The 25,493-nt window shown below is 58.5% G+C and overlaps 1 protein-coding gene across 4 annotated transcripts in view; it reads right to left on the reverse strand.

Annotated features, from left to right (window-relative positions):
• Positions 1–25,493, reverse strand: part of AGRN (agrin) — a 109,505-nt gene that overhangs the window by 4,274 nt on the left and 79,738 nt on the right. For all 4 annotated transcript variants that reach the window (XM_059866781.1, XM_059866784.1, XM_059866783.1 and 1 more), the window contains 19 exons: positions 25,088–25,212; positions 24,780–24,885; positions 24,055–24,432; positions 23,368–23,502; positions 21,811–21,938; positions 20,848–20,962; positions 20,015–20,134; positions 18,878–19,201; positions 17,156–17,348; positions 14,851–15,066; positions 12,528–12,757; positions 11,520–11,654; positions 11,334–11,430; positions 10,024–10,188; positions 9,308–9,419; positions 6,796–6,912; positions 5,937–6,126; positions 4,876–4,963; positions 670–894 (listed from right to left, as the gene is read on the reverse strand). In XM_059866781.1, coding sequence (XP_059722764.1) covers positions 670–894; positions 4,876–4,963; positions 5,937–6,126; positions 6,796–6,912; positions 9,308–9,419; positions 10,024–10,188; positions 11,334–11,430; positions 11,520–11,654; positions 12,528–12,757; positions 14,851–15,066; positions 17,156–17,348; positions 18,878–19,201; positions 20,015–20,134; positions 20,848–20,962; positions 21,811–21,938; positions 23,368–23,502; positions 24,055–24,432; positions 24,780–24,885; positions 25,088–25,212 — 3,199 coding nt within the window. The remainder of the gene's footprint in view (positions 1–669; positions 895–4,875; positions 4,964–5,936; positions 6,127–6,795; positions 6,913–9,307; positions 9,420–10,023; positions 10,189–11,333; positions 11,431–11,519; positions 11,655–12,527; positions 12,758–14,850; positions 15,067–17,155; positions 17,349–18,877; positions 19,202–20,014; positions 20,135–20,847; positions 20,963–21,810; positions 21,939–23,367; positions 23,503–24,054; positions 24,433–24,779; positions 24,886–25,087; positions 25,213–25,493) is intronic.

A 25,493-nucleotide genomic window follows, 5' to 3' on the forward strand; every position in this document is an offset into this window, starting at 1 on the left:
GATCCTGATCCCAATCTAGATCCCGATCCCAATCTAGATCCCCATCCCGATCCTGATCCCAATCTAGATCCCGATCCCAATCTAGATCCCAATCCCAATCTAGATCCCCATCCCGATCCTGATCCCAATCTAGATCCCGATCCCAATCTAGATCCCAATCCCAATCTAGATCCCAATCACAATCCTGACCCCAGTCCCAATCCAGATCCAAATCCTGACCCCAATCCAGATCCTGACCCTGATCCCGATCCAGATCCCAACTCCAATCCAGACCCCAATCCTGCCCCCAATCCAGACCCCAATCCTGCCCCCGATCCAGACCCCAATCCTGCCCCAAATCCTGCCCCCAATCCAGACCCCAATCCTGCCCCCAATCCAGATCCCAATCCAGACCCCAATCCTGCCCCCAATCCAGATCCCAATCCAGACCCCAATCCTGCCCCCAATCCAGACCCCAATCCTGCCCCAAATCCTGCCCCCGATCCAGACCCCAATCCTGCCCCCAATCCAGATCCACATCCCAATCCCGATCCACATCCCAATCCTGTCCCCAATCCAGATCCCGATCCTGACCCCAATCCTGCCCCCAATCCCGATCCAGATCCCAATCCTGCCCCCAATCCAGATCCCGATCCCGCCCCCGCCCCGATCCCGCCCCGCGGCGCTGACCTGGAGGCGCGGATGTGCACCCACTGGTTGGTGTTGACGGGCACGCTGGAGCGCAGGGTGACGGCCTTGGAGCCCAGGTCGTAGCTGAGCTGCACGAAGCCGTCCACGATGGCCAGGGCGATGTAATCCGACCTGTCCAGCCCCTTCCCGCTCCACAGCAGCAGCCCCTGCGTGGCCTCCGTCTTGATGCTCAGCTCAAAGTGGTTGGACTGCAGCGCCTTCTCACTGCGGGGACACCACGGGCAGCTCTGCCAGCAGCCTCCCCCTCATCCTCATCCTCATCCTCATCCTCATCCTCATCCTCATCCTCCTCCTCCCCAGGGGATGAACTCCCCGCCTGTCCCCACCTGCTGGCCTGGAGGGTCACGGGTTTGGGATAATCTCCATCCCACCCCGCAGCTCGGAGCTGGGATAACCTCCATCCCACTGCTGGGATCACAGGAAAGGTCTGGGCCCACCTACTGCCCTAAAGGTGCCAGATTTTGGGATAACCTCCATCCCACTGCTGGGATTCACAGGAAAGGTCTGGGCCCACCTGCTGCCCTAAAGGTGCCAGATTTTGGGATAACCTCCATCCCACTGCTGGGATCACAGGAAAGGTCTGGGCCCACCTGCTGCCCTAAAGGTGCCAGATTTTGGGATAACCTCCATCCCACTGCTGGGATTCACAGGAAAGGTCTGGGCCCACCTGCTGCCCTAAAGGTGCCAGATTTTGGGATAACCTCCATCCCACTGCTGGGATCACAGGAAAGGTCTGGGCCCACCTGCTGCCCTAAAGGTGCCAGATTTTGGGATAACCTCCATCCCACTGCTGGGATTCACAGGAAAGGTCTGGGCCCACCTGCTGCCCCTGAAGGGTGCCAGATTTTGGGATAACCTCCATCCCATTCCTGGGATACACAGGAAAGGTCTGGGCCCACCAGCTGCCCTAAAGGTGCCAGATTTTGGGATAACCTCCATCCCACTGCTGGGATCACAGGAAAGGTCTGGGCCCACCTGCTGCCCTAAAGGTGCCAGATTTTGGGATAACCTCCATCCCACTGCTGGAATCACAGGAAAGGTCTGGGCCCACCTGCTGCCCTAAAGGTGCCAGATTTTGGGATAACCTCCATCCCATTCCTGGGATACACAGGAAAGGTCTGGGCCCACCTGCTGCCCTAAAGGTGCCAGATTTTGGGATAACCTCCATCCCACTGCTGGGATCACAGGAAAGGTCTGGGCCCACCTGCTGCCCTAAAGGTGCCAGATTTTGGGATAACCTCCATCCCACTGCTGGGATTCACAGGAAAGGTCTGGGCCCACCTGCTGCCCTAAAGGTGCCAGATTTTGGGATAACCTCCATCCCACTGCTGGGATTCACAGGAAAGGTCTGGGCCCACCTGCTGCCCTAAAGGTGCCAGATTTTGGGATAACCTCCATCCCACTGCTGGGATTCACAGGAAAGGTCTGGGCCCACCTGCTGCCCTAAAGGTGCCAGATTTTGGGATAACCTCCATCCCATTCCTGGGATACACAGGAAAGGTCTGGGCCCACCTGCTGCCCTGAAGGTGCCAGATTTTGGGATAACCTCCATCCCATTCCTGGGATACACAGGAAAGGTCTGGGCCCACCTGCTGCCCTAAAGGTGCCAGATTTTGGGATAACCTCCATCCCATTCCTGGGATACACAGGAAAGGTCTGGGCCCACCTGCTGCCCCCTGAAGGTGCCAGATTTTGGGATAACCTCCATCCCACTGCTGGGATTCACAGGAAAGGTGTGGGCCCACCTGCTGCCCTAAAGGTGCCAGATTTTGGGATAACCTCCATCCCACTCCTGGGATTGGGATACACAGGAAGGAGATTCTTGCTTTTATCCTCATAGAGCACAAGGATCAATCCCTGCCCGCTGTGACACAGGAGCTGTGGCACCCTGTGGACTGTCACAGCAAGGGCATGGAGGAACAAAACCTTTTCCCAAGGGAGGAGGGAAGGAAAGATGGGATTTTCCCCAGGCTGGATCCTGATTTTTGCCTCTGGAACAGGCACGAGGCTCCTGGCAACAGCTGGAGTGGGACACACAGAGACACCACAGAGAGCTTTTTATTCCCGAGGGATGCTGCATCCAGGGGGTGGGACACGGTCCTGCTGTCCCTGCAGGGTCCCTCAGCCTGGGGCTGGTGGCACTTTGCCATCCCCCCTTGTGCAGAGCTCATCCCTCACGGATAAAAAGCCAGGACAGGGACACAGAGGACACACACAGGGACACAGGGACATGCTGAGGCACGGGCAGAGCAGGGGACAGGCACACCTGGACACTCACCTGGGCTCCGAGGGGAAATCCAGCGCCTCGGGACTCGGATGGGAGAAAAGGGGAGCGAGCCATAAGCGAGGGGCAGCGAGGAGACCCTGCCTGCCTTCCTTTCCTTTTTCCCTTCCCTTTCCTTTCCCTCTTCCTTTTTCCTTTCCCTTTCCTTTCCTTTCCCTTTCCCTCTTCCTCACCCTGGAGGAGGAAAAATCCACTTTTATGGGCAGCCAAACCCAGCAGGGGGTGTGGGAGAAGCACAGCCCAAACTGGCTGGGAAAAGCCTGGGAAAAGGCTGGGAATGGTGACATTCCCTCTGCAGGGACACAAGGCAGCAGGGATGTGGCTCAGGGAGGGGACACAGGGACAGCTGTGAGCTCACACTGCTGCAGGGCACTGCCCAGCTTAGGAGGATGCTCAGGATAATCCTGAAATTCCTAAAAATCCCTTTGCAGCCCCTCCCAATGGCGTGGACATGCAGGTGGTGGCTCTGCAGCCCCCCATGCACAGGCACAGCTCAGCCCCCACAGCCCTGAGGGCACACAGTGAGCTGGGATGGGATGGGATGGGATGGGATGGGACAGGCAGGGATCCCCCCAAATCCCCCCTTCCCACAGCAGGGAATGCTCTGCACAGAGCAGGGAATTGTAGGATCCCTTTTAGGGCTTCCCTTCCATGCAGGACAGACACACAGCAAATCTCAGCTGTCCAGGGATTGGGATTTGTCCCCATCCTCCTGCCCTGACCCTTTTTCTGACCCCTCACCCATGCTGGAGATGTTCTGAGGGGTTCCCAGTGCCACATCCACACGGGAAAAATCAAGGATCAGCACCCCCAGTTTCCATCTCCAACACCTCAGGCTGCTGCTGGAGCAGGAAGCCACAGGAATTTTCCTTCCCTGTGCTCATCCTTATTAAAATCATACTTAAAAATTCACTTGAGGCATGCTGGGGGGACAGCAGCTGGCTGTGGCAGGGTGGGGACAACACCTGGATGTGACACAGGTGAAGCAGCTCCTGCTGTCAGCACCTGGGCCCTCCTCCCCCTGGAATGGGAAGAGTTTTCCACCAAAAACCCCGGGAGAGGCCCCAGATTCCTCCCCCCAGCCCTGCCCTGAGCTGCCCCGGGGTCTGGGGTGACAATGGGGACGTGGTGAGGGTGGCAGGGCCGTACTTACACTGGGATCTCATTGCTCAGGTGGCTTGGAAACAGAGAAACAGTGACATTGAGAAGGGACAGACACCCAGAGAGGGACAGACAGACACCCAGAGAGGGACAGACAGCAGCTCCACATGGACACCCCCCCAGCAGGGCTGGGACACCGGGAATGGGACTGGCAGGAGGACACGGGAATCTCCTGAAGGAGGAATTTCCAGCCTGGAGGAGCTCAGGGGGAGCTCTGCTCATTCCCAGAGGGAATTCCAGAATTCCAGACGGAGTTCCCAAGGACAAGGAGGAGTTTCCAGCTCAGGGGGAGCTCTGCTCATTCCCAGGAGGAATTCCCAAGGACAAGGAGGAATTTCCAGCTCAGGGGGAGCTCTGCTCATTCCCAGGAGGAATTCCCAAGGACAAGGAGGAATTTCCAGCCTGGAGGAGCTCTACTCATTCCCAGGAGGAATTCCCAAGGACAAGGAGGAATTTCCAGCTCAGGGGGAGCTCTGCTCATTCCCAGGAGGAATTCCCAAGGAGCAGCACATCCATGGCCACCCCAGGGTCCTCTCCAGCACAAGGCTGGGACAGTCCCATGTGTCCCATCCCTGAGGGACACTCGGGATCCTTCTCCACTCCATTCCCAGCACCACAGCCAGGCCTGGAGCTGGGAATTTGGGGGAAACCAAGAGGGGAGAACCAGGAACATCCAGCCCGGTGTGGAGCTCCTGGATCCCAGCTTTTCCTCCCCAGATCAGCCCTGGTTGGGCAGGTACCTCTTGGTGACGCCGTTGTGGTACTCCAGGTACGTGCGGCCATCGAAGGCCACGGCCTCGGTGTCCCCTGCTGCCTTCTCGATGATCACTGAGGGGAGACAGGGAGATGGGAGAGGAACAGCCAGGAAAGGCAGGGAACTCCTGGGAGATGGGAAAGGAAGGGCCAGGAAAGGCAGGGAACTCCTGGGAGACGGGAAAGGAAGGGCCAGGAAAGGCAGGGAACTCCTGGGAGATGGGAAAGGAATGGCCAGGAAAGGCAGGGAACTCCTGGGAGATGGGAGAGGAAGGGCCAGGAAAGGCAGGGAACTCCTGGGAGATGGGAAAGGAACAGCCAGGAAAGGCAGGGAACTCCTGGGAGATGGGAGAGGAACGGCCAGGAAAGGCAGGGAACTCCTGGGAGATGGGAAAGGAAGGGCCAGGAAAGGCAGGGAACTCCTGGGAGATGGGAAAGGAACAGCCAGGAAAGGCAGGGAACTCCTGGGAGATGGGAAAGGAATGGCCAGGAAAGGCAGGGAACTCCTGGGAGATGGGAGAGGAACTGCCAGGAAAGGCAGGGAACTCCTGGGAGATGGGAGAGGAACGGCCAGGAAAGGCAGGGAACTCGTGGGAGATGGGAGAGGAAGCCAACCCATCCCATGGTTCCCCAGCCCAGCTCTCCAAGGGTTCTCTCCCAGAACTTCCTGATTTGTGCTAATTTTCATCACAACCCCTGCTGGACGTGCTGAACTTCTGCTGGAGGTTTTCCATCCAGCCTCCCAGTGCCACCTCCAACCCCCTGGGCCACCTCCACCTTCCCAGGGCCACCTCCAGCTCCCTGGGCCACCCCAGGTCCCCATGGCCACCTCCAACCCCCTGGGCCACCTCCAGCCCCCCATGGCCACCTCCACCTTCCCTGTGCCACCTCCAGGTCCCCATGGCCACCTCCAACCTTCTGGGCCACTCCCAGCCCCCTGTGCCACCTCCAGGCTCCCACGGCCACCTCCAACCTCGTGGGCCAGCCCAGCTGCCCACGGCCACCCCTGTGGCCCCCCTGGTGACACCCCAGCCCCGGTGGCACTCACCCTTCTCGCAGTGTGCCCCCGAGAAGCCCCTGTGGCAGGAGCACTGGTAGCTGCCCAGGCTGGGGCTGCAGGTGCCGCCGTGCTGGCACGGGTTGGGTTTCTGGGTGCAGGGGTGCCCCCGGAACGGGGAGACCTCCCTGGCACTGCGGATGTTCTGCTCCTTCAGCACGGGCACGCCGCCCACCGAGATCTGCGGGAGCAGGAAGGGCTCAGCCAGGAGCTGCTCAGGGCCTGGCAGGGACTTCCCAGAAAAATGGGAATTCCCATCCCCGGCAGCGTGCCAGGCCGGGCTGGGTGGGGCTGGGATGGTGGAAGGTGTCCCTGCCCATGGCACAGGGGCAGCTTGAAGGTTTCTCCAACCCAAACCAGGCTGGGATCCTCTGATGGTCCTTCCCCACCCACCTCTGGTCTTCTGGGGACACCAGGCAGGGACCGTGGGGACAAGAGGAGATGGGAACCCATCCCTAGGGTGGGAACCCATCCCAAAGGTGGGAATGCATCCCTAAAATGGGAATCCATCCCGAAGATGATAGGAACCCATCCCAAAGGTGGGAACCCATCCCAAAGGTGGGAACCCATCCCAAAGGTGGGAACCCATCCCTGAGGTGGGAACCCATCCCTGAGGTGGGAATCCATCCCGAAGATGATAGGAACCCATCCCAAAGGTGCAAATCCATCCCTGAGGTGGTGGGAATCCATTCCAAGCATCCCCAAACTCCCCTTCTGTCCCCCACTGGTGCCACTTTTCCACCACCAGGACAGCTCCTGGGTCCATCCCAGGACAGGTGGGACACTGGGCTGTCCCAGCAGGACACTGGGCTGTCCCAGGGGACACTGGGCTGTCCCAGCAGGACCTCACCCTCTGCACAGCTCCCTCGAAGCCACTGGAGATGGCAGCTGCTCGAGCCAGCTTGGAGAAATCGGGGGCTCCCCCCACGTAGAAGGGCTCCTTCAGGTTCAGCACCATGTGAGGCACCTGGGGGAACAGGGACAGCAAGGACAAGGTGTCAGCTCGTCCCTGGCTGTCCCATGCAGGGCCAGGAGCTGGCCTTGATCATCCTGGTGGCTCTCTCCGTTTGGGAGATTGGATGATAATTTATTTGATGGTAATTTATTTGATGGTAATTTATTTGATGATATCTTATTTATGATTCTACAGATGGAGCCTCCAGGAAACCTCCTCATGCCAAGGACTGCCAGGTCCCACCCCCAGCAGGGAAAGGTTTGAATTTTGGGGAGAGGCTCTTCCCACACCCTCAGGCCTGGAGAGGGGCTCTGCTTTCGTGTGCCCCCCAAAATTGGGGTACCCAGACACCCTGAGAGCCCCTGCAGGGCTGCTGCCCAATCCCAGCCTGGCTGCCCCAAGGCTGGAGGAGCAGGTTCAGGTTTTCTCCTGCACCCCACGGCTTGAGGAGGTTCTCCTGCACCCCACGTGGTGGTTTTGGAGGAGAAAATTCCCTCCTTGCTGTCACCAGCCCCAGGATTCCTGGGAATTCTCTGGGATGGAGGCAGGGCCACAGCAAGGACGGGGTGACATGGAGCACTAAGGAATGCTTTGTGGGATTAACACAAAATAAATGACCAGATTAATTGAAATGGTCCCAAAACAAGAAGTGACAACTGGCTGGGAATGAAGGACAGGAGAGGGAATGAGGGGCTCTAAGCTACAGGGATCCTAAACCAGATGGGCAAGATGAAAACCACAGGAAGGAGGGAAGGAAGGAAGGAGGTGCCAATGGCAGATGAGATGGAGGCGTGGGGGGGTCATACTTATCTGTACCTTACGGGATTTCTGGGATCCAGACAGCAGGGGAGGGGGAAATACAAAGGAAAATCAAAGGGAGAGAGAAAAAAAAGAGAGAAAAGGGACATCAGTGGGGAGCCATTGCAACAGGCAGGGCTGCCACAGCCCCGCTGCCACCAGGGCTGGGTGGCTCTGGGGGTGGCAGGAGGTGGCAGGAGGGTCACTGCCACCCAGGGATCTGCTTTGCTCAGAGAGGAGCTTGGAAAGAGGAGAGTGAGGGGAGGAAATGCCTGGTTTGGATCTGGGGGTTTGGGGGTGAGCTCGGCAGCCAGCAGGGCTTATCCTGCCTTCTCCTGGAGAGGGAGGGAAGGGACCCCCAGGAATGGGGGGAAGGGACCCCCAGGAATGCAGGGACAGCAGCAGGGAGGGACAGGGAGAAGAGCAGAGCAAGCACCAAGGGATGCAGCAGCAGCAGGGCCTGGGGCTCTCCTGCTCCCTGAGCTCCTCTCACTGCTGGGGGGCTCTTAATTAACCATTAATTAGTGACCCAGGGGTGCCTCACATGGCTGTCCCAACACAGGAACGGGTGAGGATCTGGAATGAGGGGTGGGGGTCCAGGAGAGGGTGGGGGGTTCATCCAAGGCATCCCTGGAACCTGGCTGAGCTCCTGGGCAGGGACAGGGAGGGACAGGGGCTGCAAGGGATGCAGGGATCCTTCCCTGCCTGCTTCTCCACCCTCAAATCCACCATCTAAAAAAGCCCAAGAACCTGAGAAGTTCCACTCTCCCACCTTAAAATTCATGATTTAAAGCCCAGGAACCTGAGCCACCATCTAAAGCCCAGGAACCTGAGAAATTCCACTCCAATCCACGATTTAAAGACCAAGAACCTGAAAAATTCCACTTTTCTACCTTCAAACCCGTGGTTTAAAGCCCAGGAGCTTGAGAATTCTACTCTTCCACCCTCAAATCCAGAATTTAAAGCCCAAGAACCTGAGAAATTCCACTTCTTCACCTTCAAATCCATAATTTAAAGTTCAGGAACCTGAGCCATGATTTAAAGCCCAGGAACCTGAGAAACTCCACTCAAACCCAGAATTTAAAGCCCAGGAACCTGAGAAACTCCACTCAAACCCAGAATTTAAAGCCCAGGAGCCTGAGAAACTCCACTCAAACCCAGAATTTAAAGCCCAGGAACCTGAGAAACTCCACTCAAACCCAGAATTTAAAGCCCAGGAGCCTCAGAAACTCCACTCAAACCAGAATTTAAAGCCCAGGAGCCTGAGAAACTCCACTCAAACCCACAATTTAAAGCCCAGGAGCCTGAGAAACTCCACTCAAACCCAGAATTTAAAGCCCAGGAGCCTCAGAAACTCCACTCAAATCCACAATTTAAAGCCCAGGAATCTGAGAAACTCCACTCAAACCCAGAATTTAAAGCCCAGAAACATGAGAAACTCCACTCAAACCCAGAATTTAAAGCCCAGGAATCTGAGAAACTCCACTCAAACCCACAATTTAAAGCCCAGGAGCCTGAGAAACTCCACTCAAACCCAGAATTTAAAGCCCAGGAGCCTGAGAAACCGCCCCAGGTGAGCAGGGCAGGGCTGGGGTCCCTCCCCACTCACCGGGGACTCCCCTGTCACCCTCTGGCCGTTGTTGACCCTCAGGACGCCCTTGCGGCCGCTCCTCTCCAGCAGGACACTGACCCACGTGTCCAGGGGCACGGGCTCCTTGCTCCTGGGGGAAAGGGAAAAAAGGCTTCAAAACCTGGGAGAGGTCCCCAAAGACGGATGGTGCGAGATCAAAGAGAAACTCCTCTTGGATCTGCTCCGACAGATGGAAGGGGTGACAATCATCCCAAAGGACAAAGGTGGGACAAAGGGGTGACAATCATCCCAAAGGACAAAGGTGGGACAAAGGGGTGACAATCATCCCAAAGGACAAAGGTGTGACAATCATCCCAAAGGACAAAGGTGGGACAAAGGGGTGACAATCATACCAAAGGACACAAGATGTGACAAAGGTGTGACAATCATCCCAAGGAGCTGCAGTGGTGGTGGGATGTCACACCAACACAAACTGCTCCCCTTGTGGGCATCTAGGGCCAGAGTGCCACCAAAGTGCCACCTGTGCCCTCACCTGGGCAGGGCAGAATGCCACCTGTGCCCTCACCTGAGCAGGGCAGAGTGCCCCCAGTGCCCTCACCTGAGCAAGGCAGAGTGCCCCCATTGCCCTCACCTGGGCAGGGCAGAGTGCCACCAGAGTGCCACCTGTGCCCTCACCTGGGCAGGGCAGAATGCCACCTGTGCCCTCACCTGAGCAGTGCCCCCAGTGCCCTCACCTGAGCAGGGCTGGCCCTTTGCCCAGGTCGTATCTGTACTCCAGGTGGCCCTGGTGCAGTGCCAGGGACACAAAGTCCCCTTTGCCATCGGTCTTCTGGCCGTTGTAGAAGATCATCCCGCTGGGCTTCTTGGCCAGGAACACCACCTCCATGGACATCTTGTCCCTGAGAGAGCAGGGGGGGTCATTGATTATTGATTATTGATTGGGGGTTATGGGGTATTGATTGGGGTTGTGGGCTGTGGGTTACGGGTTATTAATTGTGGGTTATGGGTTATTGATTAAAGGTTATGGGTTATGGATTATTGATTGTGGGTTATGGGCTGTGGGTTATGGGTTATGGGCTGTGGGTTATGGGTTATTGATCATGGGTTATTGATTATGGATTTTGGATTGTGGGTTATGGATTGTGGGTTATGGATTGTGGACTGTGGGTTATGGGTTATTGAATATGGGTTATGGGTTATTGATTATGGGTTATGGATCGTGGATTATGGGTTGTGTACTGTGGGTTATGGGGTATGGATTATTGATTATGGGTAATGGATTATTGATTATGGATTGTGGACTGGGTTATGGACTATGGGTTATGGATTGTGGGTTATAGATTATTAATTGTGGGTTACGGATTACGGGTTATGGATTGTGGGCTATGGACTATGGATTATAGGTTATGGATCATGGGTTTTGGGTTATGGACTGTGGGTTATGGGTTATGGACTGTGGGTTATGGGGTATGGATTGTGGGCTATGGATTATGGATTATAGGTAATGGACTGTGGGTTATGGGTTATAGGTTATGGGTTATGGATTGTGGGCTATGGATTATAGGTAAGGGATTGTGGGTTATGGGTTGTAGGTGATGGATTGTGGGCTATGGATTATGGATTATAGGTTATGGATCATGGGTTACGGACTGTGGGTTATGGGTTATGGATTGTGGGCTATGGATTGTGGGCTATGGATTATGGATTATAGGTTATGGATCATGGGTTACGGACTGTGGGTTATGGGTTATGGATTGTGGGCTATGGATTGTGGGCTATGGATTATGGATTATAGGTTCTGGATCATGGGTTATGGACTGTGGGCTATGGGTTATGGGTTATGGATCATGGGTTATGGACTGTGGGTTATAGGTTATGGATCATGGGTTATGGACTGTGGGCTATGGGTTATGGATCCCCTCCCATCCAGCCGCTCTCGGGATAACCCCGAGGCCGGGGCAGTGGCAGCAGTGCCAGCCCTGCCAGCCGTGGGGTGCCCCGGGCGCTGTGGGGCAGGCTGTGTCCCTCCTGTCCCTGCACTCACTGCAGGTCGGGCACGAAGCTCTGCAGCCCGCTGAGCTCCAGGTAGGAGAAGCCGCTGAACTCGGGCAGGAAGGGCACGGACTGGTCCTGCTCTGTCACTGGGCACAAAGCGGGCAGCGTGAGGGACACGGGGCACGGCACGCGGCCCAGGGGCCACGCCGGGCTGGGGACGCCCCCGCCGTCCCACCTCGCTCGCAGAGGTCCCCCTCACGGCCCATGGGACAGGCACACAGGGCCCCCCCGGCGGGCAGCACCAGGCAGGTGGCAGAGGCGTGGCACGGAGAGGGCTCGCACGGGTTCCTCTCGAAGGCACACGTGGGGCCTGAGGGACAGGCAGATTGTCACCAGACCCCTGACACACATCCCCAGTGTCCCCCACAGCCCCAGTGTCCCCCACAGCCCCAGTGTCCCCAGTGTCCCCCACAGCCCCAATGTCTCCCATGTCCCCCATGTCCCCAGTGTCCCCACAGTCTCTCGAAGGCACACGGGGGGCCTGTGGGACAGGCAGATTGTCACCAGCCCCCATGGCCCCAGTGTTTCCTACGGCCCCAGTGTCCCCCATGTCCTCAACGTTCCCCATGGGCATGTAGGCATCAAGGCACTGGCACAACGACCCCAAAAACTCCCTCAGAACCCCCCCAGAGGGATGAGAACCCCATGGTGCCCATCCCTGTACCCCAAAAACTCCCTCAGAACCCCCTTGCTGCCCACCCCACACCCCCTCAGACCCCTCAGTGCCCACCCCACACCCCAAACCCCCCTCAGATCCCTCAGTGCCCACCCCACACCCCCTCAGACCCCCTCTGTGCCCACCCCACACCCCAAACCCTCCTCGGTGCCCACCCCACCCCCCAAACCCTCCTCGGTGCCCACCCCACACCCCAAACCTCCCTCAGACCCCTCGGTGCCCACCCCACATCCCAAACCTCCCTCAGCACCCCTCAGTGCCCACCCCACACCCCAAAAACCCCCTCAGACCCCTCGGTGCCCACCCCACACCCCAAACCCCCTCAGTGCCCCCCACACCCCCTCAGACCCCTCAGTGCCCACCCCACACCCCAAAATCCCCTCGGTGCCCCCCCACACCCCCTCAGACCCCTCAGTGCCCACACCCACACCCCAAACCCCCTCAGTGCCCCCCCCCCACCCCCTCAGGCCCCTCGGTGCCCCCCCACCCCCTCAGGCCCCACCGTACCCGTGTAGGCCTCGGGGCACTGGCAGTGGAACATGTCGGCCTCCCTGGCGTGGCAGGTGCCGCCGTGGTGGCAGGGGCTGGGCTGGCAGGGGTCGGTGCCACACTCGCCCACGGCCGTGGCGTACAGGACGTCGCCGGCGCCCTGGCGCAGCTCGTGCCCGCGGTTGTTGATGCCCAGGGCCCGCACGCAGCCCCGCAGGCCGCCCGTGGCACCCGTGCGCTCGGCCACCCTGAGGGGACAGGGGGGCACAGGGTTTGTCACTGTGGGGGGCCACAGGGTTTGTCACTGTGGGGGGCCACCCTGAGGGGACAGGGGGGCACAGGGTTTGTCACTAGGGGGGGCCACCCTGAGGGGACAGGGGGGCACAGGGTTTGTCACTGTGGGGGGCCACCCTGAGGGGACAGGGCACACAGTTTGTCACTAGGGGGGGCCACCCTGAGGGGACATGGGGGCACAGGGTTTGTCACTGTGGGGGGCCACCCTGAGGGGACACAGCACCAGGGTTTGTCACTGGGGGGTGGCAGGGCCCCCATGCGCTCGGCCACCCTGAGGGAACATGGTGGCACAGGGTTTGTCACCAAGGGGAGCCACCCTGAGGGGACATGGGGGCACAGGGTTTGTCACTGGGGGGAGGGGGCCACCCTGAGGGGACAGGGGGGCACAGGGTTTGTCACTGTGGGGGGGGGGAACCACCCTGAGGGGACAGGGGGGCACAGGGTTTGTCACTAGGGAGGGCCACCCTGAGGGGACATGGGGGCACAGGGTTTGTCACTGGGGGGGGGGGAGCCACCCTGAGGGGACAGGGGGGCACAGGGTTTGTCACTGTGGGGGGCCACAGGGTTTGTCACTGTGGGGGGCCACCCTGAGGGGACAGGGCACAGGGTTTGTCACTGGGGGTGCCACCCTGAGGGGACATGGGGGCACAGGGTTTGTCACTGTGGGGAGCCACCCTGAGGGGACATGGGGGCACAGGGTTTGTCACTGTGGGGGTGGGGGGGGAGCCACTCTGAGGGGACATGGTGGCACAGGGTTTGTCACTATGGGGGTATGGGGGGCCACCCTGAGGGGACAGGGCACAGGGTTTGTCACTGTGGGGGGCCACCCTGAGGGGACAGGGGGGCACAGGGTTTGTCACTAGGGAGGGCCACCCTGAGGGGACAGGGCACACAGTTTGTCACTAGGGGGGGCCACCCTGAGGGGACAGGGCACAGGGTTTGTCACTGGGGGGGGCCACCCTGAGGGGACATGGTGGCACAGGGTTTGTCACTATGGGGGGGCCACTCTGAGGGGACATGGTGGCACAGGGTTTGTCACTGTGGGGGGCCACCCTGAGGGGACAGGGCACAGGGTTTGTCACTGTGGGGTGGCAGGGCCCCAATGCACTCGGCCACCCTGAGGGGACATGGTGCCAGGGTTTGTTTGTCCCCAGGGTGGCACAGGGAGTGGCAATGGGTTCTGGCCCCCATGTGCTCAGCCACCCTGAGGGGACACAGCACCAGGGTTTGTCCCGCCACACTCACAGGGACAGTGCCCCCTCATGGGGCAGTGCCAGACTCCCAGGCCCCGTGCCACACTCACAGCAGCAGTGCCACCCTCCAGGCCTGGTGCCACCAGGTCTCCGTGACACATGCACAGTGCCACCCGCCAGGCCCAGTGCCGCCTCCCTGTCCCCGTGCCACCCTCACAGTGCCACTCTTGCAGGCTCAGTGCCACCTCCCTGTCCCCATGCCACCCTCACAGTGCCACCCTAGCAAGCCCAGTGCCACACTCCCAGTGCCACCCTTGCAGGCCCTATGCCACACTCCCAGTGCCACACTCCAGGCCCAGTGCCATCCCTGCAGGCCCCATGCCACCTCCCAGTCCCTGTGCCACCCTCACAGTGCCACGCTTGCAAGCCCAGTGCCACACTCCCAGTGCCACACTCCAGGCCCAGTGCCACCTCCCTGTCCCCGTGCCACCCTCACAGTGCCACCCTTGCAGGCCCCATGCTACACTCCCAGTGCCACACTCCAGGCCCAGTGCCACCTCCCTGTCCCCGTGCCACCCTCACAGTGCCACCCTTGCAGGCCCTATGCCACACTCCCAGTGCCACACTCCAGGCCCAGTGCCACCTCCCTGTCCCCGTGCCACCCTCACAGTGCCACCCTTGCAGGCCCAGTGCCACACTCCCAGTGCCACACTCCAGGCCCAGTGCCACCTCCCTGTCCCCGTGCCCCACTCACAGTGCCACCCTTGCAGGCCCAGTGCCACACTCCCAGTGCCACACTCCCAGTGCCACACTCCAGGCCCAGTGCCACCTCCCTGTCCCCGTGCCCCACTCACAGCGCCATGTGCTCGTGGGGCACTCCCCCGATGAAGAGCTCGGTGTCCAGGTTGAGCCCGTCGGTGCCCGGGGGGCTGTGCCCGCTCACCGGGGGCTCCCCGTCCACGGCCAGCGTGCCCGTGCGCCGGTTCCGCGTCACCACCAGCCGGTGCCAGCGCCCCGGCTCCACCCGCACCCGGCTGGTGACCGTGCCCGTGCCAGAGCCCGTGTCAAACCTGCCAAAGCACGGCGTGGGTGCCCCGAGGTGCCAGCTGGGCTGTGCCAGGGGTGACTGGCACTGGGAGCACCTGGGGACCCCCTCCCTCCCTCCCTCCTGCCTTCTCTCCCTCCCTCTTTCTTTCCTTCCCTCCCTCCTTCCCCTCCCTCTTTCCATCCCTCCTCCTCTTCTTGTCTCCTTCCCCTCCTTCCCTCCCTCTTTCTTTCCTTCCCCTCTCCTGTCCCACTTTCCCTCTCTGCTTCCCTCCCTCCTTCTTTCCATCCCTCCTCCTCTTCTTGTCTCCTTCCCCTCCTTCCCTCCCTCCTTCTCCTCTTCCCCTCCCTCCTGTCCCACTTTCCCTCTCTGCTTCCCTCCCTCCTTCTTCTCTTCCCCTCCCTCCTTCTCTCCCTCCTTCTTTCCATCCCTCCTCCTCTTCTTGTCTCCTTCCCCTCCTTCCCTCCCTCTTTCTTTCCTTCCCCTCCCTCCTGTCCCACTTTCCCTCTCTCCTTCCCTCCCTCCCTCCCTCTTTCCATCCCTCCTCCTCTTCTTGTCTCCTTTCCCTCCCTCCCTCCCTCCCTCCCTCCCTCCCTCCCTCCCTCCCTCCTTCTCCTCTCCCCCTCCCTCCTGTCCCACTTCCCTCTCTCCTTCCCTCCCTCCCTCTTTCCATCCCTTCTTCTCGTCTCCTTCCCCTCCTTCCCTCCCTCCTTCTCCCCCTCCCTCCTGTCCCACTTTCCCTCTCTCCTTCCCTCCCTCCTTCTTTCCATCCCTTCTTCTCTTCTTGTCTCCTTTCCCTCCCTCCCTCCCTCTCTCTTTCTTTCCTTCCCCTCCCTCCCTCTCCCTCCTCTCTTTCTTCTCCTCCCTCCTCTCTCCTTCCCTCCCCTCTCTCCCCTCCCTTCATCTTTCCCTCCTTCTCTCCCCCTCTTTCCATCCCTCCTTCTTCCCCGCCCTCTCTCCTTCTCTCCTTCCCCGCCCTCTCTCCTTCTCTCCTTCCCCACCCTCTCTCCTTCTCTCCTTCCCCTCCCTCTCTCCTTCTCTCCTTCCCCTCCCTCTCTCCTTCTCTCCTTCCCCTCCCTCTCTCCTTCTCTCCTTCCCCTCCCTCTCTCCTTCTCTCCTTCCCCTCCCTCTCTCCTTCTCTCCTTCCCCTCCCTCTCTCCCCATCCCTCCCTGCCCTGCCCTCCCCCTCCCTCACTCCAAACCTATCCCCTTGGATTCTGGAATACAAAAAAAGCCACTCTGGCTCTTTCCTCTCTTCCCTTTTTTCCCCATCCCAGTTAAAAAAAAAAAAAAACCCACCAAAAAAAGATCTCTCAAAAAAACTCAACCTGCCAAAAAAAAAAACCCAAACCTGCCAAAAAACCCAACCTCCTCAAAAAATCCAACCTGCCAAAAAAACCCAACCTCCCACACTTCAGAGCTTTTTGAAATTCCAAGTGAGACAATCGTTTCACTTGGTGGAAAGAGGGAACAGGCTCCCTCAGTATTCCAGCCACACACACCCCAAAAAACAAAAAAAAACCCTATTTTTGTCCACTTGGAGGCCTTTTAGGATCCAAATCCCCATCCTGGGGCTCACCTGAACGCTTCCAACCCCATCCCCAAAAATAAAAAAAAAAAAAATCCCAATTTTTGTCCACTTGGAGGCCTTTTAGGATGCCAATTCCCTGTCCTGGGTCCAGGGACTCACCTGAGCTCAAGCTCCCTCAGTATTCTCGCCACATCCCCAAAAATTTTAAAAATCCTGATTTTTGTCCACTTTGAGGTTTTTTTAGGATACAAATTCCCTGTCCTGGGTCCTGGGGCTCACCTGAGCTCGAGTATTCCAGTCACACCCTCCCAAAAACAAAAAAAAATATCCCAATTTCTGTCCAGTTTGAGGCTTTTTAAGATGCCAATTCCCCCTGCTGGGATGCAAATTCCTGAATTCCCTGTCCTGGGTCTCACCATCCTGGGGGACTCACCCGAGCTCGAGCTCCCTCAACACTCCAGCCACATCCCCAAAAATATTAAAAAATCCCAATTTCTGTCCACTTTGAGGCCTTTCAGGATGCCAATTCCCCCTGCTGGGATCCCAGTGTCCCTTTGAGGACCCAAGCCCACCCCGGGCTGACCTGAGCTCCACGAAGCCCCCGAGCAGGGCCAGGGAGATGAAGTCCTTGCCGTGGCGCTGGGCGTTGTAGAGCAGCAGCCCCTGGGGCTCCAGCGCGCGGAACTCCATGGAGATCCTGACGGTGTGGTAGGCGCGCATGGTCCGGAACGCCAGCACCGAGCTGCCCCCGAAACGGGGGATGGAGCTGCTGGGGGCTGGGGGGGAAACAGGGGAAAAAACGGGAGGGGAAATGGGGAAGAGAGTGGGACAGAGGAGGGAAAAGGGGGGGAAAGAAAGGGGGGGAAAGGGGTGAAGAATGGGGGGCAAAGGGTAGAAGAACGGGGGAAGAGAAGGGAGGAGAGAGAAGGGAGAAGGGAGAAGGGAGAAGGGAGAAGGGAGAAGGGAGGAGAGAGAAGGGAGGAGAGAGAAGGGAGAAGGGAGAAGGGAGAAGGGAGAAGGGAGAAGGGAGAAGGGAGAAGGGAGAAGGGAGAAAAGAGAAGGGAGAAAAGAGAAGGGAGAAAAGAGAAGGGAGAAAAGAGAAGGGAGAAGGGAGAAGGGAGAAAAGAGAAGGGAGAAAAGAGAAGGGAGAAAAGAGAAGGGAGAAAAGAGAAGGGAGAAAAGAGAAGGGAGAAAAGAGAAGGGAGAAAAGAGAAGGGAGAAGGGTGAAAAAGGTGGAAAAGGGGGGGAAAGAAAGGGGGGAAAAGGGGTGAATAATGGGTGAAGTATGGGGGAGAAAGGGGGGGAAATGGGAGAAGAACGGGGGAAGAGAAGGGAGGAGAGAGAAGGAAGGAGAGAGAAGGGAGGAGAGAGAAGGGAGGAGAGAGAAGGGAGAAGAGAGAAGGGAGAAAAGAGAAGGGAGAAGAGAGAAGGGAAAAGAGAGAAGGGAAAAGAGAGAAGGGAAAAGAGAGAAGGGAAAAGGGAGAAGGGAAAAGGGAGAAGGGAAAAGGGAGAAGGGAAAAGGGAGAAGGGAAAAGGGAGAAGGGAAAAGGGAGAAGGGAAAAGGGAGAAGGGAAAAGGGAGAAGGGAAAAGGGAGAAGGGAAAAGGGAGAAGGGAAAAGGGAGAAGGGAAAAGGGAGAAGGGAAAAGGGAGAAGGGAAAAGGGAGAAGGGAAAAGGGAGAAGGGAAAAGGGAGAAGGGAAAAGGGAGAAGGGAAAAGGGAGAAGGGAAAAGGGAGAAGGGAAAAGGGAGAAGGGAAAAGGGAGAAGAGAGAAGGGAGAAGGGAAAAGGGAGAAGGGAAAAGGGAGAAGGGAAAAGGGAGAAGAGAGAAGGGAGAAGAGAGAAGGGGGATAAAGGTGGAAGAGTAAGGGGAGAATGAAGGACAAACGGGGGGAAGAGAGGGGGGAAGAGAAGGGGGAAGAAAGAAAGGGAAAAGAAAGAACACAGGGGAAAAAGAGGGGGGAAAAGGCAACTTTTATTGAGCTTGGGTTCATGAAAAGGGCAACTTGTCTGTGCCTCCCTTGAGGTGATCTGGGATTCCAAATCCTGTTAAACCAGCAGGGCTGGACACCCACTGTCGTTTTCCATGGGATTTGTGAGATCAAATCCCATTAAACCAGCAGGGCTGCACACCCACAGCTTGGAGATCTCCAGGTGAGTGGGTTTTGAGCTGCTTCCCACCTCTGGAAATGCCCAAATCCAGTTTGGCACAGCCTGGCACAGGGTGGGGGTGGCATCCTACCCACGTCGAGGGGTGGGAAGTGATTTTAAAGAGCCCAAATTTGTGATTTCTCACAGCACCACCTACATTTCTCACAGAGAGCCCCTCCTGTGCCCGCGGGGCAGCTGCAGGTGAAGTGGTGCCCGTCGTCCTGGCAGGTGCCACCGTGCAGGCAGGGCTGGGACTCGCAGGGCCGTGGGGTGCCAGGGGGCAGCTGGGTGGGCTTCCCCCTCCTGCTGCTGCTGCTGGTGCCAGGGCTCCGGGTGCTGCCCACGGGGCCGGGGCTGCCCACGGGCTGGGCGTGCTGCCCCAGGGCCGCGGTGGCCGCGGGCACCCTGCGCGTGGTGCCAGGGGCCATGGTGGTGGCCGTGGTGGTGGTGACAGTGGTGGTGAAGAGCCGGGGGATCCAGTCTGGAACACAGCAGGGCTGGGGTCAGCTGGGGCTGGGGGCAGCTGGGGCTGGGGGCAGCTGCGGGTTGGTTTTAGGGTCAGATGTGGGTTTGGGTTGGGGTCAGGTGTGAGTTAAGATCGGCTGTGGGACAGGGTTAGGGTCAGGTGTGGGTTAGGGCCAGGTTTGGGTTAGGGTCAGGTTTGGGTTAGGTTTAGGGTCAGGTGTGGGTTAGGGTCAGGGTCAGGTGTGGGTTAGGGTCAGGTTTGGGTTAGGTTTAAGGACAAGTGTGGGTTAGGTTTAGTGTCACATATGAGTTAGTCCTAGGGACAGGTGTGGGTTAGTTTTAGGGTCATGTGAGGGTTAGGGTCAGGTTTGGGTTAGGTTTAGGGCCAGGTTTGGGTTAGGTTTAGGGTCAGGTGTGGGTTAGGGTCAGGTATGGATTTAGGCTAAAATTAGCATTAGGGTTAGTGTCAGGTATGGGTTAGGTTTAGGGTCACATGTGGGTTAGGGTCAGGTTTGGGTTAGTTTTAGGGACAAGTGTGGGTTAGTTTTAGGGTCAGGTATGGGTTAGGTTTAGGGTCAGTTATGGATTTGGGCTAAAATTAGCATTAGGGTTAGTGTCAGGTATGGGTTGGTTTTAGGGTTTTAGGGTCAGGTGTGGGTTTGGAAGTGTCCAAGCACCCTGTGGAAGATCCCAGCCCACGTCCAGACCCCTCTAAGGTCCCTCCCAACCCCAAACATTCCAGGACCCACCCGGGGAAGATTTTGGAGGGTTGGCACGACCAGCAGAGCCCCCCTGGCATTCTGAAACCCCAAAGCAAGCGAGGACTCACCGAAATCCATGAATTTGATGTGCTCCTGCTGGGGCTTCTTCACCAGGATGGTTTTTCTCCTGGCAGCTCGGAGCTGCTTCAGCAGAGCCCCCTGGACATCGGCGGCCGTGAAGGACGTGGCTGAGCCCAGCCAGGAGGGCAAACGAGGGGAGCAACAGTGAGCATTCCAATGGGAATTTCCTTCCCGTGACCTCCCCAAATCCCTCCTTTTCCAAGGAAATAATCCTCCTTTCCCAAGGAAATAATCCTTCTTTCCCAAGGAAAATAACTCTCCTTTCCCAAGGAAAATAACTCTTCTTTCCCAAGGAAAATAACTCTCCAAGGAAAACAATCCTCCTTCCCAAAGAAAATAAACCTCCATTCCCAAGGAAAATAAACCACCTTCCCCAGGGAAAATAACTCTCCTTTCCCAAGGGAAATAATCCTCCTTTCCAAGGAAAATAATCTCTCCATTCCCAATGAAAATAATCCTCCCTTCCAAGGAAAATAACTCTCCATTCCCAAGGAAAATAAACCACCTTTCCAAGGAAAATAAACCTCCCTTCCAAGGATAATAATCTCTCCATTCCCAAGAAAAATAATCCTCCTTTCCCAAGGAAAATAAACCTCCCAAGGAAATAATCTTCCTTTTCCAAGGAAAATAATCCCTCCATTCCCAAGGAAAACCCTTCCAGCTTCCTTAGCGTGCAGCTCCTCCCATCCCTGCTCACATGGAAATTTTGCAGGATAAAAGACCCAACCCCACTGAATCTTAGGATGGTTCTTTCCTTCTCCTCCCCAGGCAGATTTCCCAGCCAGAATTCCCGCTGGGAATGCCCAGGGAATGGCCCCACCTGGGTCAAAGTGGGCCTCCACGATGACCCTGACGGCGCTGCTCTGGCCCAGGTCCCGCACTCGGATGCTCCTGAAATCCTTCCTGACATCAGAACCCCGGAACAGCTCATCCAGCTGCGGAAGGAAAGGGTTAACAGGGAGATCCTGGCATGGGGATCCTGCCAGGGAAAGATCCAGGCTTGGATCTGCTTCCCAGCCTTTTGCAAGGCAGCCTGGTGACAGGGAGGGGACAGGGGACAATTCCAGCTGCTCTTTAGGGCCAAGAGAACAACAGGATCCATAAATTGGGACAGGGATGTTCTGTGACAATTCCAGCTGTTCTTTAGGGCCAAGGGAAGAATGGGATCCATAAATTGGGACAGGGACATTCTGTGACAATTCCAGCTGCTCTTTAGGGCCAAGGGAACAACAGGATCCATAAATTGGGACAGGGACGTTCTGTGACAATTCCAGCTGTTCTTTAGGGCCAAGGGAAGAATGGGATCCATAAATTGGGACAGGGACGTTCTGTGACAATTCCAGCTGTTCTTTAGGGCCAAGGGAAGAATGGGATCCATAAATTGGGACAGGGACGTTCTGTGACAATTCCAGCTGTTCTTTAGGGCCAAGGGAAGAACGGGATCCATAAAGCAGGACAGGAACGTTCTGTGACACTTCCAGCTGCTCTTTAGGGCCAAGGGAAGAATGGGATCCATAAATTGGGACAAGGATGTTCTGTGACAATTCCAGCTGTTCTTTAGGGCCAAGGGAAGAATGGGATCCATAAATCAATTGGGACAGGGAACTGTCGTCCATTTTGTGACCATTTCGGGTTCATCTTGGGTGTGGGCCCATTGAGGAGATGCTTTTAATAAATCCCTGCTTTGCTCTGTAGCTCTGCTCTGGGGCAGCCTCTCAGGGCACCAGCAGGGCTCCCCCTGTGCCAGGTGCCAGCTGTGCCCCACGAGGGGCACGGGGCTCACCGCGCTCTCGATGCTCCGCGCCGTCTCCCCGAAGAGCTCGGATTTGGGGTCGGCCATCTCCGGGGTGTAGAAGAGCTCCTGGCCCTCCACCTCCTCCAGGATCAGCACCCCTTGGAACACTTTGGTGGCTGGGGGAGGAGGGAACACAAGACAAAGCCCTTGAGCTGGGCAGGGGTGGCGAGGGAGCGCCGCAGTCCCTGGCAGAGGGGAATGGCAGTGTGGGGGTAGTGCCAGTGCCGGGTTAGTCGGGATGGGACGGGGACAGCCATGGAGGATTAGTGCTGGAGCAGATGGCAAGGACCAGGCTGGAGATGGCAGCTTTTACCAGACGGGTTCCTGCGAGCTCCGGCCCGGAGAGCGGCCCCCCTGCACCGCTGGGTGACAAGAGAGACACGTTAGAGGACACGCCACGCCCGGGGGCACCCACGGGGCACAGCGGGGCCACCCGGGGCTGGGGGCGAGGGGGACACCTGGCACGGGGCAACCACAGCCCGGCCAAACCAGCCTGGAACTGCAGCAGGAATGCCAGGGCTGATCCTGCCCTGGGTGCAGAGGATGGAGAGATCCTGCTGTGGGAACCACTCAGGAGGTTCCTTTTCCTTTCCATTTTCCCTTTCCCTCTTCCTTTTCTCTCTCCCCTTTTCCCTCTCCCTTTCCCCTTTCTTTCTCCTTTTCCCTCTCCCTTTCCCTTCACACAGGACTTTTGACCCTTTGTGGGTTAAAAGGGAAAGTGCTGGGTTTTTTTCCCAGAGGAAAAGGGGATGTTCCACTGGAAACCCCAGGAACAAGGAAGGACTTGAGTGAGGAAAAATCTGGGACATGGTCCCTGAGGAACAATTTTCAGGATAACGGGGATATTCTGACAGAGCAGAGGTGGGGCTGTGCTTCCTCAGATTGTGAGATCCCAGCTGGATCAGGGAGCAGAAAAGATCCCCAGGAAGATCCCAAATCTCCCTCCAGCCCCAAATCCACCTGGGCAGTTCTGTGTGCCACTCCCCTGGAGAGATCTCCAACTCCTGACCCCAAAGGGATCCCAAACCAGCCCCAAATCCACCTGGGCAGTTCTGGGTCATCCCCCTTGAGAGATTCCAATTGTTGACCCCAAAGGGATCCCAAACCAGCCCCAAATCCACCTGAGCAGTTCTGGGTCATCCCCCTTGAGAGATCCTAAACTCCTCACTCCAAATGGACCCCAAACCCTCTCCCAGCCCCAAATCCACCTGGAGAGCTCTGTGTGTCATTCCCCTCGAAAGATCCCCAACTCCTGACCCCAAACCTTCCCAAACCAGCCCCAAATCCACCTGGGCAGCTCTGTGTCCCCCCACCCTGAGAGATCCCCAACTCCTGACCCCAAAGGAACCCCAAACCTGCCTCAAACCCAGCTGGGCAGTTCTTTGTCATTCCCCTTGAGAGATCCTAAACTCCCAACCCCAAACCAGCCCCAAATCCACCTGGGCAGTTCAGTGTCCCCCCACCCTGACAGATCCCAAACTCCTGACCCCAAGGGGACCCCAAGGGGACCCCAAGGGGACCCCAACCCCCCAGCCCCAGGCTCACCGGGGCAGTTGCTGCCCTCGGCGTCGGCCGCGGCGGTTTTGCCGTCGGAGCAGCAGCCCAGGGCGCTGTTGTAGCACGTGGCCCTCTCGATGGCAGGCGTGGATGTCACCTGGCCCTCGTCCAGCTCCTCCTCACCTGGGGGACAGCCAAGGGACACCCAGCAGTGACACCTCTGAGCGGCACCCACCCCGCTTGTGGTGACACCCAGGGGGTGGCTGAAGCTGCCAGGGGACATTCAGTGGCCTGAGGACACTCAGTGGCACTGCCCTGGGGACATCCAGTGGCCTGGGGACACTCACTGTAGCACTGCCCTGGGGACATCCAGTGGCCTGGGGACACTCACTGTGGCACTGCCCTGGGGGCACTCAATGGCATTGCCCTGGGGACACTCAGTGGCACTGCCCAGGGGACATCCAGTGGCCTGGGGACACTCACTGTGGCACTGCCCAGGGGGCACTCAATTGGATTGCCCTGGGGACACTCAGTGGCACTGCCCAGGGGACACTCAGTGGCACTGCCCAGGGGACACTCAGTGGCATTGCCCAGGGACACTGAGCATGGCACTGCCCTGGGGACACTCAGTGGCACTTCCATGGGGACACTCAGTGGCATTGCCCAAGGGACACTGAGCATGGCACTGCCCTGGGGACACTCAGTGGCACCCCAGAGCCCCAGGGTGGCACTCACCGGCAGATCCCGCCCCGCTGGACTCCTGGTCACCGCTGGTCCCCATGTCCTGGTCCCCGCTGCCCTCAGCACTGCCGGACTCGCCGTAGCTGGGCTGGCTGGTGGCCGCCACCACGGGGACAGTGGCCAGCGGGCGGATGGTGGCCTTGTGCACGCCGTGGGTGACCCAGGGCGTGGTGGCCGGCCTGGCTGTTGTCACACGCCTGGTGGTGGGGTGGCCTCGCTCTGTGGGCCTGGCTGGTGGCGCTGGTGACAAGGTGGTGGCCGCCCCGGTGGGCAGGGGGGATGGCAGGGTGGCCCGAGGGGGCGCGGGCAGCTCCGGGGGCACCGTGGGCAGCGGCGTGGGGGACACCGGGGGGCTGGCGTGGGTGATGGACTCTGCAGGGACACAGACACGGGAGGTGAGCAGGGGTGGCACCGGGAAGGGGGTGACAAAGTCTGGGAAGGGCAGCTGCTGTGCCAGGGGATGTCCCGTGGGGTGGCACGGCCAGCCTCAGGACACGGGGCTGGCACTGCCCTGGGGACACTCAGTGGCACTGCCCTGGGGACACTCACCGTGGCACTGCCCCGGGTGGCACTGCCCCGGGGACACTCAGTGGCACTGCCCCAGTGGATACTCAGTGTGGCACTGCCCCGGGGACACTCACTGTGGCACTGCCCTGGGGACACTGAGCATGGCACTGCCCTGGGGACACTCACCGTGGCACTGCCCAGGGGACACTCACCATGGCACTGCCCCACGTGCTTGACCGTGATGTGCTGGCCCTGCCTGCAGGCGATGGTCCGCAGCTGGCACTGGTCCCCGTAGGTGACACCATCAGAGCCACACACCTGGGGACACAGGGGACACCAGAGCTGAATGCTGGCAGCGTTTGTGGGGGGCTCCCCTGGGGCACAGAGGGACCCAGGGCAGCTCAGGAGTGCCAGGGGACATCCGTGACCCGTGAGTCCCCCTTGCCCAGCAGGGAACAGCTCCTGCAGGGTTCTGTGTCCCACCCCAAACGTCCCCGAGCCCCCAGGGGTGTCCCCAAACCTTGGTGGTGTTGGCCTCGGGGCACAGCGGGGACGGGCACTCGCAGTGGGCGAAGCCGTTCAGCTCCACGCACGAGGCCCCGAAGTCACAGCTCAGCTCCTCGCAGGACCTGGGGGCTGAGGGGTCTGGGCAGGGCAGAGGGGATCCGGGGAAACACCCCAGTTAGCCAGGAGCCAAAACCCCAAATAGCCAGGAGCCAAAATCCCAAATAGCCAGGAGCCAAAATCCCAGTTATCCAGGAGCCAAAATCCCAGTTATCCAGGAGCCAAAATCCCAGTTAGCCAGGAGCCAAAATCCCAAACAGACAGGAGCCAAAATCCCAAACAGACAGGAGCCAAAATCCCAAATAGACAGGAGCCAAAATCCCAAATAAACAGGAGCCAAAATCCCAAATAGACAGGAGCCA

The sequence above is a fragment of the Haemorhous mexicanus genome, chromosome 23, assembly GCF_027477595.1.
Source record: "Haemorhous mexicanus isolate bHaeMex1 chromosome 23, bHaeMex1.pri, whole genome shotgun sequence".
NCBI lineage: Eukaryota > Metazoa > Chordata > Aves > Passeriformes > Fringillidae > Haemorhous > Haemorhous mexicanus.